The sequence below is a fragment of the Numida meleagris genome, chromosome 11, assembly GCF_002078875.1.
Source record: "Numida meleagris isolate 19003 breed g44 Domestic line chromosome 11, NumMel1.0, whole genome shotgun sequence".
NCBI classification, from domain to species: Eukaryota; Metazoa; Chordata; class Aves; order Galliformes; family Numididae; genus Numida; species Numida meleagris.
In genome coordinates, this window is record NC_034419.1 from 10620897 (window position 1) to 10639601 (window position 18705).

At 39.9% G+C, this 18705-nt stretch overlaps 1 protein-coding gene across 2 annotated transcripts in view; it reads right to left on the reverse strand.

Annotated features, from left to right (window-relative positions):
- Positions 1 to 18705, reverse strand: part of UROC1 (urocanate hydratase 1) — a 75666-nt gene that overhangs the window by 13605 nt on the left and 43356 nt on the right. For both annotated transcript variants that reach the window (XM_021409505.1, XM_021409503.1), the window contains 13 exons: positions 15096 to 15226; positions 13035 to 13128; positions 12557 to 12616; positions 10435 to 10563; positions 10028 to 10089; positions 8929 to 8995; positions 7771 to 7914; positions 5067 to 5155; positions 4563 to 4625; positions 3699 to 3878; positions 2938 to 3035; positions 2714 to 2786; positions 1282 to 1403 (listed from right to left, as the gene is read on the reverse strand). In XM_021409505.1, the coding sequence (XP_021265180.1) occupies positions 1282 to 1403; positions 2714 to 2786; positions 2938 to 3035; positions 3699 to 3878; positions 4563 to 4625; positions 5067 to 5155; positions 7771 to 7914; positions 8929 to 8995; positions 10028 to 10089; positions 10435 to 10563; positions 12557 to 12616; positions 13035 to 13128; positions 15096 to 15127 (1213 nt within the window). In that variant the 5' untranslated portion in view covers positions 15128 to 15226. The remainder of the gene's footprint in view (positions 1 to 1281; positions 1404 to 2713; positions 2787 to 2937; positions 3036 to 3698; positions 3879 to 4562; positions 4626 to 5066; positions 5156 to 7770; positions 7915 to 8928; positions 8996 to 10027; positions 10090 to 10434; positions 10564 to 12556; positions 12617 to 13034; positions 13129 to 15095; positions 15227 to 18705) is intronic.

An 18705-nucleotide genomic window follows, 5' to 3' on the forward strand; every position in this document is an offset into this window, starting at 1 on the left:
AAAACAGAGGAGACACTTCAGAGTCAGAGCATTAGAACACCTCCAGCTCCAGTGCTATTTCTTAAAGATAATAATTAAAGTTTAAGAAAACAGATGGAGCTGACAACCTTGCAGTCAGATCCCCTCCATCAATAATTCACCTCCTCCAAGTAAGTATTAAGGTTGATGTCCATCCTTGTTATTGGAATATAATAGCAGTATTATTTCAAATGAGAAATGTATCCAAATGTGGTACATCTTCACAATAACCATTCCAGAACAAATAGAAAAACACTTAATCTTCTTTTATTTATACATCAGTGATGTCTTTCATGAAAGAAGTAGAAAATATCTCAATATAAAAAAAGGAAGAAATAAATTACCAGATAAAAACATGCTCTCCTCACAATAATACAATTTGGATTTGTAAACCATTTCTTTCTGATCCCTTCCCTGATTTCATGAGCACAAACCTCCCCATATGGAAACTGAAGAGCAGAGAACTTCAGAGCTGCAGGATGATGACACTTAAAACTTTGACTCTGATGCCCAACTACTGTGAAAGCAGACAAAGACAGGGAAAGCAGTAGAACTTTCCCACTGTGATCTTGGAGACTGGGATTCAGCTTGCTAACAGAGTTAGCTTTGTCTCCATTCCTGTTCAAACTGGGGATAACAGCAACAGCTCACTTTGAGTGATATCAAATAGTATAATTCCTTGATAGTAGAACATTATACACAACATGTATTCTAGATTCTACTCTTTGGCAGAACCAATCAGTTGTCACTTTATTAAAAAATAAAAAACCTTTGGACCTCAAAGTTGTAATCACAAGTAAGTGACACTGGATGGAGCACCAGGCCCAATGAAATCCAGGTCTCCTCCAACTGATCTGCTTTCTAACCTCTTACAAACCTCTAGATTCATATCCCTCATTCCTCTGAGAGACAGCAGCAAAGCTATTTGACTCCTTTATAAAACTCATGGAGACCTGATGAAAGGTACTGTTTGCCTTAAAGTTTCAAGGTGAAACAGGAAAATAATGAAAAAAAGAAATGCTCTCAGACAAAATCACAATGATAGTTTTGGGATCAATAACCTCTCTAGATGGTGTTTCTCTATCTTACCTACTGGTTATAATCCTTACAGGAATTTGGGGAACAATGACATCTCCTGCCCACCTGGAACAGTCAAGAGACTGCTTGCTATGGTTTCAGCCAAAAGCCATCATGCTGCACAGTTCTGATCACTTTTCTCTCCAAAACCACTCCCAGCAATGAGGGCATGTGATGTTGCCTTACCTCCCCGATGAATGGAGTCCTCCAGCACAGACATGGCAATTGAGTCAGTGGTAGCAAGGTCCTGTGGGTCACCTGAGGTACAAACCCAGCGGAATGGCCCAAATCCCAGGGAAAAAATGTCCCTGCAAAGACAGCATGTTTCATTAAGAAATGGTTGAAATTCTTTCTTTATTTATCCTGGCTGCTAGCAGTGCTTTTCTTTCATTAGCTGGAGACAGAAGAATTTCAAACATTTTCAATGAACAGAAGCATCAGGAGCCATTAACTAATTAAACAGCGATGTTTCATATAGTCATTGACTGGAGTACAACAGTACAGTCAAGCGTTTTGACAGAATGTTGGACTGTTCAATCAAACAAGTGCATCATCAGATGAACTGCAATTTCTCTTTTTTCATAAGATGTACTTTTCCTGTTGTCTGGTCTTTTCCTCCTTAAGCCAGGCTAACTCTGAGTGCACCTACACTATCAGACAATTCTAGTTCTGAACAAGCACCCGAGTCCAGACATTGTGCGTAAGCAATGTGGACAGCAAATCTGGTGGGTGCCTTACTCTACATTCAAGCTTTTATTCACATAATTTAGACAAGATGAATCAGAGGCAAAAGGTGTTGCAGCCCAGTCCTTCAACAGATGTCTTGAACTCAGCTCTTTCTACAGAGAGGGCACAGACAACCTGGGTGAGGAGCGCAGTTGGTGACAGGTAGAAGAGAGTCCTGTTTCAACTAGGTTTCAAGCTGAATGTAGACACAGGCTCCAGTGATTTGGATTTAAGCTCCACTTGAGACAAGCCCTTAATTTTTAGCACCTAGAGGTGAAGCTGTATGGAGTTACAGTTTGAGGCCATGACTTGACTATTCTCTCAAGTAGAGCTGCTTAAGGAAAACTGATACAACAAGAGAAAATGCAACTATTCATGTGAAGGAATGAAGAGTTTTGATTTGGCATTGTTTGAGCTCATTGTTCAGACATCTGTTGTCTGTTTTCATATGACTTTTTAATCCTAAAGAGGATAAAGTTTTACACCAAGTTATCAAGACTTTCACTACAAAATATTAGAAAAACACCCCTGCTATTAGACCCTCATACTAACCACACATGTCCCTTTATGTCTGGTTCTTCCTTCTCCCTGTTCAAAGGAAAGTGTGAGGAGTAATTCTACTGAAACCAATAGAAAAGATAAGGAGTTGAGATTAGGAAGATAACATCTTCCTAAGACTCATTCGGCACAACTCCAAAGTGGAAAAAAAATAAAAGTAACTCTGACATCGCCCTTGTGAGATCAAGTTTACTACTGCTACCGTTACCTCCTTTTCATCATGTACAGTACACTGCAAGATTTGCACTAAATGGCATCTCCTTAGTACTATACCTCTAAACACCAGTAGTCATAAAGTACTTGAGTGCTTTATTGCAAGATCAATCCAACGTACCCCATGATGTGCTGAACATAGGAAGGATATCTGAATTCTGTTTTATTGGCTCCTTTTTTCTCAACATCAGCACCTATAAAAGGAGTTAAGAAGCAGTAAGTGAGAGAATGGGAAGGACTAAAGAGTTTGTACAACACTGTGGCCAACTGTATCCTACCAAAGAATAGGGATAGGAAGATGTATCCCAGATTGTCTTCATTTCCACTTTTCCAGTATCTACTCACCAGCCCTTTGAGCTTCCAAGAGAAAAGCATTGCCATAATCCCAAAAAAACATGCCCTTATCAGTTAGTCTGTTAATAGCAGCCACATGTCTCCTCAGACTGAAATAAAGAATGAAACAGTTATTCTTCAGATTGATTAAATATCAAGGAAAATAATATCATGAAATCACTAAAAGCAAGGGAATCCAGGGAGGCAGGTGGAGTGTAGAAAAATAAATTTAGACAAACCCATGAAATACTTAAGATACTTTCAAACTCTGTAGCACCTGTTATCCCCAAATCTTGAACTGATTCACAGCCATTGCTGTGATACTGTATATCTAGCAGAAAGGGATCATATCTTTCAGCAAAGAAGTGCAGCCAGTTTTGAAGAATAAAATAACGGCAGCCCACACAAAACTGCAAAAATACATTAAGGAGTTCAGAGATAAAGTAAGCAAAGTCAGAACAAATTGAAAGTGGCCACATACCACTGTTCTGGCTTCTCCCTTGGTCAAAACAACCCAGCTCTCCCTTTGCTTTTAATAGTGGTCTATACTGCTAAAATGGTGGGTAAGTGGTATGTCTGTCCGACTCTGAGTAACAGCTTTATAAATAGCAGTTATTACTGTTATTGGTAGAATAGCTCTACCCCAGACTTCTACTGAAGGGCAGTACATAATACAGTTCAGTGAAGTGTCTTGTGAGAAAGACAGAAGATGCAATCACTTGCAGAGCAACTAAACTTAAAGGTTAAAAACATGCATCGCTAAGACATTTTACCTCTCTTGTACCAGGGTTCGGAACTTCCCCGGATTGGTGGACAGGAGCTGCTTTGCTTCCTCAAAGCCAAGCTGGACTGGATAGTATCCCCCACTGAACGGGTTGTGGCATGAAGTTTGGTCAGACCCCAGATCAGCTAGCAGCTCTCCTGTTGTGTCCAGCTCATATGCAAGCCTCTCCCTGGGGGGAAGGGAAGTTAATGAACAGAAGGTTTGAACAGAAGCTGTCATTTCGCATTCAAGCTCCACTTTCAGGTGAGATTCTTCCATCCCAAGCAGTTGTTTATAAATGTATGCCCTTGGCAAGCTGCCTTGTTTTAGCAGTCAGGAGGTGGGAAATATCGTAAAAATCTGTGTGCAACTCATACTTCACATTTCCCTGCAGAGGAACACCATTAGATGAGTCAAATACTAGTTGTATTGGTCAGTGTCAGCCCTTGGTATATGGGGTAAAAGCAAGGTTTAGCATTGGATAAAGCCTTCAGAGTGCTAGAATTTATACCCATCATCTGATTGAATAAAAAACAATCAATGCCTCAATACTTCTACTCTTCACTGAAGTCAGAGATGCTTTCTTGCTAACTGATCAATGAAAGGTTAGGAGAGGGATAAACACCTTCTACATTCGAACACAAGTCCCAGTGATTTCTTTCCCTATGAAATTCACTGTTCCATAAGGAAAGATAATGCATGAGAAGCAACTGGGAACTGTGACATGAGGATGAAGATACCTCTTTTGACAATGAAGTTTTTCCCAAATATCCAGAGTCATGAACTCAGCCCTGTGTTTAATGGCACTTCCCTTCCAAGCCTGGAAGCTAGTTCCAAAGCAGTGATATACCCATCACCCACATATACTACTTACCACAGGTCTACCACATTCCCATGGTAACCCAAGCTGAGGGCAATTTTATTCTTCCTTGCATCTCTAGAATAGATTTTAAAAGACTGGTTAAAAAACAACATCATGCACTATGTTGCAATACGTACATAGCAAAGAAAACTAGAAGTTTCTGTTGCCCAGCTAGGCAACAGAACTTCTGACCTTTACGCAGTTGTTAATCAGCGATTCCAGAAAGAATGATTGATTCTTGAAGCATAACACTATATGGAATTGTTATATGCATATTCATGAAACCATGAAGACATTTAACACACAATATGAACTACGTGAAGCATTAGTAACAGCAAGTATCGAGCATTGGTAGGCACTAATAGGGATGGATTCACATTCAAAAGCAGATGTGGGATAAGAGGAGATGTCCCTCAGTCCCTCATCTGTGCATACTAAAATGGCAAAGGGCACGCAGATGTAAAGTGAAGAGCAGGGAGAAGAAATAAAGTAGCTGAACAATGTTACAAGCCGTACCTGAGGCGAGCAATGCAATGGTCCAAGTTATTAGAGATTTCCATGAGCCATCCTTGCTTGTAACGCTTCATAAGCGCTGCTTCATCAACCTAAGACACATAGCAGAGATCTTAAAACCCTCATTTTTCCCCAATGAGGAGCTTTTACCTTTATTTTTCAATTATCCTGGGGAAAAATAGCAAATTGGTAAATCAGCCCTATATTGGCCTTAAGATAGAGTAATTGCTCAAATTCTTATTTTCCACCTCTGATTTTTATCAGTCGTGCTATTACTTCAAGAGAGAAATAAGAAAAAAATTGATTCATCACTCCCCAAGCGTATATTACAAACAAAAAATTCTTATAAAAATTGTACAAGAGTTAATATATTTACATCAAATTTGAAGTTACTTTTGTTACTTTTTGTAATTATACTGAAAAATGAAAAGCAAGATTAAGAAAAATATGTAGTTATTTTAAATCAACTCAGACATTTCTGCTAGACTGCCCAGGATGAAGCGATGGTTTGCTGAAGCTGATCCTCACTTTTGCTCTTCGAGCTGGTTGAAATTCTCAACCAAATATGGAAAAAAGAGGAAAGTGTTTTCTTGCCCCAGCTGGCGGATGCCTCTGTGAAAAATGGAATGGATTAAAACAAAACTACATCTTCAATCCCTTCTTACTTTGGACTTAGAATCTCCAAACAAGCTCTATCCCAAATCAATACACTTCTGGATTCATTCTGTGTGTATGCGTAAGAGACAAGCGGGATAAATATATAAATGAATAGACAAATTGTGAAAGCTTTGGCACAGATTCCATATTACTGATTCGGTGTCCAAACTCACACATCATTAAGACATTCATAATGAGCTATCAGTGGCTTAAAAGCAAATGACAAAATTAATTCAAGCCAATTTTCTGTGGTAGAAGCTGATTTAGACACTGAGTGGTGCGTGTCCAAGAATGCATAACCTGAGTATCCTACAGTATTTCATTAACGCATTTTTACTTCTCTATAATCCACCCCCATCACTTCCATTCCATTATTTCTCATTAACAAAGTATTTATATGTAAATTAAATAAGTTCTGTATTCAGGAGTTGCTTGAACACCAGGAAACCTTTTCTTCCCCAATTATTCTTAGCATGAGAAACCTTCCATCACTTCCCACATCAGTAATAAAGACTATCCTTCCAAAACCCCAGATTATGGTAATAGCAGTGTCACTACCAATAGAATTATTCAATAAGAAGTCAGGTGCCAAGGGGGACAGCTACTTCAGGAGTTATTTAAATCAGCACAGGGAAAAAAGATTAAATGTTTTGTATGAATTACAGGACTTGGGTTCATTTAAAGCTCTGCATAACCCAGCAAATTTATTTAAATTTGTTAATATTTTATTTCAGACCTCTGACAGTCTTGGCAAGTCTTTCACAGATTTGCAAGCTAGCTTCCCTCAAACTATGTTTTCAAATACACAATAAAAAATAAATCAATCTCAGTTTTAAAAGTTGCACAACCGTGATGAGCTAATATCACCTCCAGTGTAACCCTAGAGAGCTCAGTGCAGCTCAGAGAAGATCATCTGGCCCTCCACACAGTTATTTCATGAAATTACAATCTGCTTCATGTCAAACAGAAGAGGTAAAAGACTTGCACCATTAATCCGTTCTGTCTGAGCTTCAGAAGCCCTGGCTGACAAAATGACATCTCTTGCACAATTTATCAGTGCTATTTGCATAAATAGTTCCTTAAATAAATAATTTGTACATATATATAGCTATCCACATGTGCTCCTGAGACTCATTTCCGACAAGGATCATCTCACAGAAGATAAAAACCAGGCGATATTCAGTCTCCTGAACAAAATCATCTGCAGCCATGGAGATGAAAAGGACAAAGGACTGCTGTGAATAGCATTCGCTAGAATCCCTCCTTTTGTATTCTAGCATTTGAAATATCACGATGACACAGTAGAAGTCTGAATAAAAATTTATTGAATAAGAACCTTTTCAATGATAAATTGAATAAATTTATTTCGTCTTCAGAGAATACTTGATGAAATCTCAAATACATGCAAAACTCGTGTTGTGCTAACAAAAATAAAGAACAAACAGCTCACACTTTTGCATGATCATTGCACAACAGCTCAAATCCTAAACTTTCATGAGTAAGGCTTCAGCTAGCCAGAGCAGGGCAGATCTACTGCATGCCATGTGGGCAGTCCAGCCCATTATGTTTTGAATTTTAATTATAGTTATTACAGGTCAGATGGCAATATTCTTACCCTTCTGGTTGCAGCAAGCAACACGTCCACAGCAGAGACCTGCCAGCTAGTTCTCTTTATAAAAAGTAATTTGGCTAAGAAAGTTAAACTCCCACTCCAGTTTGCTGTAACTGGAGTTTGGTTCTCAAAATTTTTCTTCCTCTAGCTCAAGCACTGGGCATCACTCATTGAACAGATTCATTCTGCATTATCAGTGAAGCAACTATGAGAAGTAACAGTTCATATTTTCCACAGTATTTGCTTGCTCAGTGGGTTAGAGGGTGGAATAGCAGTGAGAAATCTCAGCAATGGAAAGATATGCACATCTGGGTAGAGAGTATCTTTTGAGTTTGGCCCTGGCAGTATTGATACAGAGGTCTATCTGGTTAGGAGAATGATAGCTCTAATTCAGCCCATGAAGAAGAGAAGACAGAAGGAAAGGAGTACCGTTCTTACCTCTGCAATAATCCCCACGCACCCAGCAATGACTGCAGCCTTAGCTTGAGCCCCACTCATCCCTCCAAGACCAGAAGTAACAAACACCTTTCCAGACAGATCTTCCGCCTTCAAATAGCGACGGCCTGCATTCAGCACTGTGAGCTACACACAACATAACATAGCAATTACCAGGAATTATTTCACCCAGAGTCCCTGAAATTTAAAGAAAAAAAATGAAATGCTGCAATTTCCCAATTAATTTCTGTGAATACCTGGAACATATGGCTGTTTGCAAGACTGACTGTTAAAGGTACCCACAGGCACTTATTTTCTATATCCGAATGATGTTGTGTTCCTTTTGCAGAGACAGTTTGAAACTGCGAAATTGGCTTCAGAGGTCACTGGGACTATGCAATGACATTCACCTCTTAAAAAAGAACCATGTTACAAAGGTGATGTTATGAAACTATCTGTACTGATACCTGTTTCTGTCACCGCAAATAGAATAACGAGCAGTTTGCAATATAAAGACTTACTCAAAATGGCTGCTAAGGAAAACAAACCTGCTAGATAACTGCACATAACACAGAGTTCACACTGACACAAAACATCTAGAAAACCCTCATACAAAAAAGTTAAAACTGTAGGTTAAATGATTGCAGCAGATTCCCTCTAATCCTTCTTGGACAAAGGTCAGAAATCCTCTTGTGAAAGGCTTAGGCCTGCCATGATGCCAGTATTAGGGACATGGATTGATCAAATATATTGCTTCTACAGAAAAAACCTCTCTGGACATACTCCTCAACTACACATTACACACAGATATCTGTACACAGGACTTAGATGCTATTCAAACATCATCTCATGGATCCAAGATCCTTTTAAAATGAGGGAAAAGAAAAAGGTTTTAATCTAACTGCCATATTTGGTCAACTCATACCTCACTTACTGTAGCTAGATGTAAGCTCAGATTGAGACTTTGATTGTGGATCCCTTTGGGGATCAGCTCTGAATTCTGATTAAGATGCCATGGCCCATGTGAGTAGGACACAGACTTTTTAAAGGAGAAGGCATTGAGAATTTCTTTGGTGGCCATAACATCCTTTCACAGCAGTTCATTTCACTCCAGTCACCAGCCACAGTTATCAACTAATAAAGCTTTCCCTGGTTTCTTACCACAGTTCCATGGACTATTCCCTGGGGCCCAATGTAGCAGTAGCTCCCTGCAGTCATCTGACCATACCTAGCAAGATCAAAGAACATGATGACACCATATGCTACCCAGGCAGAATGGAGCCTGTATATGTCAACATATACTTCTAGTGTAACAAAAAACCCTAGCAACCTAACATACACAAAACAAGCAGTCTCCTGAACTTCTTTTCATTATTTTTATTATCACATTCCCAGCTTAATAGACGTTCTTCATTAACAGCACTTTCAATGTGCTTTCAGAGGATCATTCAGCTCTTTAAATTATTCAGTTTAAAAAATGTGTAGACTGAAAAAAATGAGTGCAAATTTTGGTTTGGCATTTAGCACACGGACTAGGACAAAGACTCCTTTTCACATTTTAGGAATCTTTGTACCACTGGTCCCAGTGCCAACCCTGCTTCTAAGTCACATAGTCATTTTTGAAGTTATAACCCCAAATGTGACCTCAATTCATTCCTATGAAGTCCCCAAGTATGTGGTAAGGGACACTCTATTTGGGTCCTTTCATTTCTTACAGATCTGTAAACATTCAGCTCTCCCACAGTTGTTTGCCATAAAGAGAATCAATTACAACAGAATAACCATCCTGTGCTCATCAGATAGATGATCAGTAAAAAAAAAAAAGAAGGCAAATAATCATTAAAAATAATAAAAACCCTATAGCTTTCTACTTCAAAGCTTTCACTTCGTGTAGAGAGAAAGGAACACTTCATAACTTATGGTTTTTGCACATTGCAAAACAGCCACTGCAAAGTGTAACTAGCCAGTGCTGTAAGTAGGTTATGATTACGGCTTCAGGCTGTAATTCAGCCAACTCTTACAAATAAACCTAATTCTAATTCCTAGCAGACCTCAATTACATCCTTATATGTGTGGCTGAATGTAACTCAAACTCCTAAGTAACTGCACTTAAGTGTGCATTAATGCATTGCAGCATCAGGACTTTATGCAGCACAGTTGAAATCCATCTGCATTAGGTATTTTAACCAGCACCTGCTTGATGTCTGAATTAAATTTTAGATAAATATTTGATAAATTTTAATAGTGAGTATCTTCTTACATCGTTACTCCCAAAGCAAACATCTTCTCATATTCATCTCTACTGGAATAGTTGGGAACAACCTAAGAATAAGAAGAAAACTCAAATAAGCAAATTACAGTTTTAAGCAAGTCTTTTTCACCATCTAAATTCTCTATAGCTGAACTGTTTTGATCAAGAACATGTACAGCTCAGGCTCAGTCAGAACATAAGTCCTCTGATAAGGAGAGGACTGCTCCCTCCCTCACTGCAGATCAGCCCATCTGAGGTGAGAGTGAACGTACTGCAATAAATGCTGCAGAATTTAGACCCAAGACTCTTCCATGAACTATTATAAGTCCAGGTAGCATCAATTATGTATTAATTCAGTAGAAACATGAAAACTAAGTAGAAGAGAAGGGAAAAAAAATCATGATGCTAATACCTACCATGCCATTAGTAATCACTAATCGTGGAGCATACTGACGGCTGGGAAACAGTCCCAGAGGATGTCCACTGTACATTACCAGTGTTTGCTCTTCGGTCATCTCTGACAAATATTGCATTGCCAACCAGAACTGAAAAGGAAAGCAAGGGGATTTGTTTCCATCTTGCATTTATGTTTCTTCATGAAGCTGCTAAATGGAGTATGAAGGCAGCTATAGAGATAACGAGGTGTATTCACATATGGAATAACAGCCAGAGCTCTCAACACATTCTTGCTTTTAATAAGGTCCATTAAGAGACATCACTCAGCAGGAAACATAAATCAATGACAAGAGGTTGGAATACGTTCCAGAGTAATTTCTCCAGTACAAACCCCAGAAATCCCTTGCTAGCTTTTCAATGCATATTTTGAAAGCCATTCTAATTTTATCTTGAGGTTAACCATTTGGATCTGGCACTTCTCTGGCAATGTTTCCAAAACCAAACTGCAAAATTTTACCCATAAAAGAGATGAAATACTCATGTATATTTTTGATCCTAACCTGATATGGATAATTCAGTCTCTTCCGGTGCCTGTCATCTTTTCAACAGATCATTACATTATGTATTTAAATTTTTCCTCAAGCCAAACAAGAAAAAAAACAAAAAACAAATAGGCAACAAACAGCTTTCACTATGGACAATGAAGACAGCCGTTGGCTGTCAAGGAATACATAAGTGCATCTCCAATCCATCCTCATATAATTCAACAGTTAGTCTTGGCTTATGCCACAAAGCAAGTATAACTGTCCAAACCGTTATAGATTTAACTCATATCCATCACTGCCTATTACAAAGCCCAATTATATTCCATGGGACTCGAGTATGTGACAGCTGGGTCCAAGAAGAGCTTTTCCATGGGACACTAGAATTCAACAATAGTTTAAAATAGAGTTTCTGTAGTTACACAGAAAAATGGAACTGCTGGTCAAAGAGACAGCAACTTCATTGACAAGCCTGCAAGCTTGAGGACAAGTTGGTAAGTGGAAATTTACCTCTGGTCATGTTATTTTCTTCAAAAATTATCCAGAATAAAGCATAGGCCTGTATGGATAATATAAACCAAACTGCCTTTTCACTGCGAATTTCGCAAGGACAAAATTTCAAGAAACATGCTGTTTTTAAGCCACAGAGAACAAAGTGTTCTATCATAACTGAATCATTCATGTGATTGCTACTCCAAATAAGCAAGACCAGAAAGGTTTTGTTTGTTCTGCTGTGAAACAACTGCAGGTCAAAGCTCTAACTTGGATGGGAACAAGAGAAAAGAAAATATTTCTGCCTTTGGCAGAGCCAAGGAGAGGGTCTCACCTTGCAGCCCTGCATCTGCCTGAGGGATGTCAGCCCAGTCAGGACCACAGCATGAACTGCTGGCACTGGTCACATGAGAAATAGTGCACTGCATGAAAGTTTTGCAGCAACTGACATAACTGACATGTATGAATTAATGCACAGAACAAAGAAATGGTGTGCACTTTTAGATTGACAGTCGTAACTTAAACATCCCAGCTCAGATTTTAGATAGGAATTCACCCACCTGCCATCACCATCTGAAGATCAGAGTTTGTCCTGAAAATAAAACGCACTGTGACCTGCCCAGCTAGCATGTGAACAGTATCAGCTCATCTGATTTCATTGGAAGGACTCAGGGCTGCACTTCATTAAAGCTGCACTTTTTCATTCCTTTATGTATTGTGAAAAATGTTGCAGAAGTACCAGAAACAAGCAAATAAAAGATAAGCCTTTTGTTTCCTAAAATTTATTTTGCCTATAAGTTATCTGTGCAATGTACAGACACATACACATGAATCAGAGAAAGACAAAGAACTTTCTACATCATCTTACACAGCTTAACATTTTTGAAACAGTATTTCTATTGGGTTGTCAGTGCTCTCTTTACTAAATAAAGCTCTTCCGATCTACACAGCTCATAACTGAGCATTCCTCTATCCAGACAGGATGTTTTGGAGTATTTAGAGACAATGACTGCCAAGAATTATTGCAAACTCTGCCTAAGCAGAACGTGCCTGGGGGCGCGTAGAACGGGTTTCATGACAGAAGCTGCCGAAAGCAGCAGTGTCCTACCTGAGCCCAGTTGCTGAAGACCTGCCCATTTCCTCCATAAGTGACAAGCTCCTGTGGAAACTGAGAAGGATAATTTGATAATAAGGCAAGCACTTTTCTGAAATATTTCACAGCATCTCCAACACTAACTGTTCAACATGTGCTGTAGCAGAGCTCTTAGTACACTGCTCCTATCTCACAGACAGCATCCAAGGTCCTGTGTAGTGTGGGAGCTGGAGTGAGCCTTGTTAGTGCTGCAGGAGTCCTCAGAGGTCTAAATTAGAACCAAAACCCACTGTGCAAAATGAAGAACAGTGCATTGCAGTCAGCTGTAGAAATTAGCAAAAAAGACCCCAAACCCAGGAATCAAAACATAACTACAGGAAAAGTGTAGAATCACCTAAATTCTTCAGTTTGTGTGTGAGCATATACAGGAAGTAACTTAGAGATTTGCTTCTGCCTCATGACTCCAACTTCCTTTATTGTCACTGGAGCTTACCTGAGCCACCGAGGGATCCAGATTATTCATGATCATCAGCATAATGGCAGCAGCTGATTTGGTCTTGCAAGGATAGTCTTCTATAGGGTATGCTCTGAAATGGTATTCACCAGACTTCAGGACACATGTAAGGGAAACTACAACAAAACACCCAACAGAAGCATTCCCACACGTCAACACATTCCTTTGAGTTATTATTTTTCACTAAAGAGGGAGGGAGGGAGGGAAAAAAAGGAGAAAGGAACCTCCAAGGAGGCACCTTTACCTCCACTGCCAGCCCTTAAATGAGGTCTGGGAAGGGGTGGATCCTGGCTCCACCCCTTCTGGTCACTCAGGTGCATTGCATTGCATGCAATGAGCTCCCCTGGGTTGGCCCTGCCTTCCCACCAGGTGCTCCAGCACTGGTTCAAGCTGTGACTTAGAATTTCTGCTACACGTGTTCTTTAAACAATATTCCTTTTACTGGACCATAGATCTTCAGTGGCTGGACACTTCCTTTACACAAGGAAGACAGTTACACTGAAGAAATTATGGTAGAGTGCAAACGGCAAACATAAATAAATAAATTCTATAGATTTGGCAAATGGGATCTTCCCATGATCATATGCACTTTTTCCTAGCTGTTTACATCAGGATACTGAAACAAATGCTTTGCAGTCATTGCAAAAACAGGAGGGAAAGCTTTTGAGTTTTTCAATTTTTTTTTAAATTGCTTTAATATGTTTGTGGTGATAAAATAAGAAGACTTCTGTGGAATGATACTATTTCATTGAGGAGATATTCCACCGTAAGATTGCTCTGAATTGAAGAACAGTTAAGAACGTTCAGGAACAGACTGAGAGAGTGTTTATATGGGAAGAAGGCTGTTGTGTGGAACAGAACCAAATGGGACTGTGCTCCCTGAGACAAACAGAACAAAACCAAATCCTAAAACAATCCTAATCCAGACTAAGACAACAAAAGACATTTTCTTAATCTGAGACTGTAAGAGTCTATTGGAAAGGGAGAGCAGTAAAATCATCACAAACTATAAAGAAAATATTTGAGGCTGTCAAAAATCACTGATGCCAGTGATGGAAACGAGCTGGTGGACTGTCTTATTCAAGCTGAGAGCAGAAGGTGTCCTCATCTGTACTTTGAGACTACTGTCCTCTGCAGCCAAGCACTGCAGTATCTTTCAGATTCTCTTACAGTTGTCATCCCCTTAGCTGATTTCTGCAAGGGCTGACCCCAGACTATGGGCAGCACAGAAACATGGATGTCTGTGGAAATTAGAGTGCTTTCTCCTTGCTTGCTTTATTCAGATTTTTTTATAGACATTAACCAGGCCCCTGCTGGATGCAAAAAGGAATCAATCAGTCTAAAAAAAGAAGCTAGCCCCTGGCAGCCCTCTCCAAAACTGTTCGGCTTCACAAACATTAGCCCCCTCAGATCTGTAATGAAGTGATGCTTCGAGATCAACAGGCACAGCCTATTACAAGACAGGGTCAGATACAGGTCCCAAGCACGGAAAAAATGTGCTGCCTCTCTTTCAAGCCCAGGGAGCCTTCTCTGAGACTGAGAAATAATTGGTCTCTCACAGCAGATCCCAAAGTCATCCACTCAGCTGATCTTACCCCTTGGTTCATGACAACTATCGGCATGTCAGGGCTCTTGCAGGTTTTCTGTCCAGGTTGCAATCAGAGATTTTTGAACAGTGACTGGTCCCTGGAAACTCTAAGAGTTGCTATGGGGTACAGCATATGGCATCTCAGTGTATGGTAAAGCTGGCATTACCAAGCACGTGACCTTACTCAGTTCTTTCCCTGTGTTAAGTGGTGCTGAGCTTCCCAGCAGCAAGACTGCACTGGCCCTGCCAGTGCCTATCCAGAAGGGTGCAGTCTGTTTCCCTGCTAGTCCTTGAGACTCTCATGAGGACAGAAAATACGATGAAAGCTGAAGGATGAAGAATGCAGCTTTACAGAAGAGTAAGACACACAATAGCAATCAGTGGAAACCATACCACTCCTCTCTAAAGAAACACAGGACATCCAACTGCAGCATGAACCCACCAGTTCTTACCTCATCTCAATATCTGGAAAGAATCTGTACATGTAGATATGGCCATACAGCCTGAGTTCTTCAGCAAATTCCAGCACCAGCTTCTTTTGTACGTCAGGTGGGAAATAACGCAAAGCATTGCGCAAAGCGAGCTGTCAGAAAAGAAAAAAGACACAATAATCAAGCGAAAAGAGAAGTGAAGGCAAGTGGGTGGCCCGGAACTTTAGAGTCAGCTGGAAACCAATGCCAGCTATCATAAGGATGATTTGATTTAAAAGGCCACACCAGGGGAGCTATCATTCCTGCTTTCCAGCTGAAATATTTCCATCTGCATCTTTCCTTGTAGATTCAATTGCTGTACACACGTAACACTCCTCTTCCCACTCACCTCAAATTTGCATGGAAAGACTTTGGAGATGTGGTAAGTAATGCACAAACCTACGGACATCTGATAGGGATGAATCCCCTCTTGCAGTGCTAGGGGGCACTGAACTACCAAGAAAAGCATTGCTTAGAAACCCTTATTCTGAGATCCTGAACTCCCAGAGGCTCTGAAGACCCTGCTGTACCTTCAGTTCAAACAAGGGAACTTAGCCCTGAATTATGTGACTTACAGAAGAAGATGTTCTTAGGTTAAGTTTCATTATACATTCAGCATACTAATGTATTACATAGTATGATGTTTTACATTATTTTACTGAAGTCACACTTATCACTTCCAAATTAGCTAAAGTGATTAGTAGACACTGAATTAAATTCTGCAGATGACAGTGAGTGGCTCATCCTTCCTACTACCTTTAAAGATATTATCCATCATTTGCAAAGTACTATGTGTCCTTTTAGATCAAAGAAAACATAAATGAATCCTCGTTTTAGTCTCTTAAGTCATGTCTCTGTATTCTGTGTTCCATTTGATTAAAACCATAAAGAGAACAAAGATTTTGTAATCTTTAAAATGCCAATTTCATGCAAAGATGCTAAAAATTCTTATAAGTTCCTTGATGTATGGCAACAGTATGGACGTGACTCTTAGTCAAAGAGATTTGGTCTCTTCACTAGGCTGATTTTTAAGGGCTGTGGAAAAGATATGAAGGGATCAAGTTTGCTTCTAAATAGGATAGCAGCCTACAATACGACCAGGAAAGCCCAGTTTGAGAGGGCTGAGGATGAAACCTGCTGCTGTCAGTTCAAAGAGTTATGGAAGTTATGGAAGCATTTACTGGAAGAAGTGAAGGGGTGGCCTGCAGCACAGAAAACAGGTGCCCAGAACAAAGGCACACAGAACCATCCAGTCTGGGTATTTCACTCTGCTTACTCTTCTGGGAGGAAAACGCACCCTGATAAGAATTCCTGAAAAGGGCTACAAAGCCTTTTGTTCAGCTCAGTGAAAAACCTCATTCAATATGATCATACTCTAACTCTCAGGGCTAGAGTTCTCCAGTCCCTTCACCATCTGAGCGTGTTGGTGTCACACCTTTCAGCCAGCACAGTACAGTATCAGAATCTAAAAACACTCCACGCTAAAAGCCATTCTTGTTGGTATACTTGCTGCTGAACAGGCACACAGACCCGTTCAGATCAGCAACACTATCCCTGCAAATGAGCTTTGCCATTCCACACAGAAAATGGCAAGGGCTAAAACCTGTTTAGGAGACAAACAAATGCGAATTCCATCTTGAAATACTGCTTTATTCTTTTCCAGCTAGGTAAGCAGTTATTTTTTGAAAGCATTTTATTAAACACAAAAATCCCAGCTATATCCACACTGTGATAAAATATGAAGGGACTTTCGATATCAGTATTGCAGAGGCAAGGAGCCTTCATAGGGGTTTCTAGCTCTAAGAAATTCCTGAAGTGAGAATAAAATCAGCTACACCTCTTGTAACAAAAAGGAAAGCAGTGATACGGTGAAAAGGAAAAAAAAAAGTGTTTCTACATTTGGTATTTTGGCTATGGAGAACTATCAGGATGCAAATGTTTTATTTTCATTCTGGCAAGGCTCACCTAGTCTCTGATCAATATATCTGTTATTTGAATTATAATGAAACTGAAGGAAAAATATCATTTTTCTTTGCTCTAAAAATACAAGCAGGCAAAATCCATTTGGATTTTCAAATAAATTCACTTAGACCGAGCCCCTGTCCTATTAGTGTTCCATGTTACAGAAACCTGAATTTTGATGATGCAAACATTAATGAAACATGAACTTCAATGTTACATGAAGGGTGAGAAGGGCTCCTGGGTTGCTCAGACAATAGAGAGCTGATTTTATAAAAGAGGACTAAGACTGTGCCTTGTTTAGCTTAACAGAACAAAGGTGACATTTGATTGCTGTCTTACTGCAGGATAAGTGTCAAAGTAGGAAGCAGCTTCAGGGAAACGCTGGAAAGAGGAATAAATGGCTGTAAATTAGCCATGAAGAAATGTAGCCTTGAAATTAGGAGAATTTAAATAACGGATTCTGAAGCAGTCTCTCAATAGCAGCACTGGGTCTCTTAAAATTGCTTAGATGGAGCCTGACTGCTTCATGAAAAGGCAGTTGGCATATGCATCAGGGAGAATTTTGCATATTCATTATTGAGGCAAACTGGATAACCTGTGAAAGGCACTTAAGGAGCAAATTCAAATAGACTGATCATCGGGCTTTCAAGGAAAGGCAACACAAGGCCATTAGTCCTCAAGTTTCATTAAAGCACTGTATGAAATGCTGTTGTGATCTTTAAGATTAATTGTACCCGCAGCTGACACATTCCCCTCTGATATTAGACTGTAGGCATTTCACACGTAGGTGTTCCTGTTTGCAGCTTCCTCAGCCAGCAGTCTGAGCAGCATCTGTCTGCTCAGCACCTCTGAAAAATCAGCTCATCATGGTCATGTCCAAGCCTGGGGTGAAGCCAAGAAAGCAAGTTAGCATCAGGCGATGGTTACCAGATATGGCCCAGAGTTCACCAGGCAAGCCCAGAAAGGCAAGGCAGGTCCAAGGCCAAGTCAGCCTATAGGCTGGGGCCCGTGGCTAGGCATTTTTTCTGATTCTTTGCAACACTGAGAAGTATGCATTCTTCCCAAGTTGCACCAGCTTTAATAGAATGTCAATGAGTACCAAGAATGCAGTGTCCTTGTTCTGCAAAAGATGCACCACTCATAATATTTTAGGGCTATTTTCCTTGCAGTGTATTTACATAAAGATACGGAGGCTGAGAAACAGAAAACTGAGGTTTCCTGAGCCATAGAAGGAAAGGGAGAGGATGTGGCTGCTGCAGGCCTCAGGCAAAGAATGCAGAAGGAAGACGACTCAGGAAACATAAACAAAAATCAGTTCTGAGAAATGGCTTGATTTATCCAAAGAGATTAAAGTTGATATGACAGGAAGCATTGTATGTCTCTTCAGCAGGCCCCAAAACATGCAGAAATTTATAAATCGCGCTTACAGGATTTCTATTGTAGCCAAAAAAGGAAGCCCAAGAAAATAAAAAATGAGCAGTGCTAAGCATTATTATTGTAAAAAAGAGTCAAATTGGAATGAAGGCATGTGAACAGAGGGACAGATCCTTAGTCTGAGGAAATTAGCAGAGCATTATTAACTTCACTTCCATGAGCGCTTCGATTAGAAAATGAACACAGTGTTGTACAT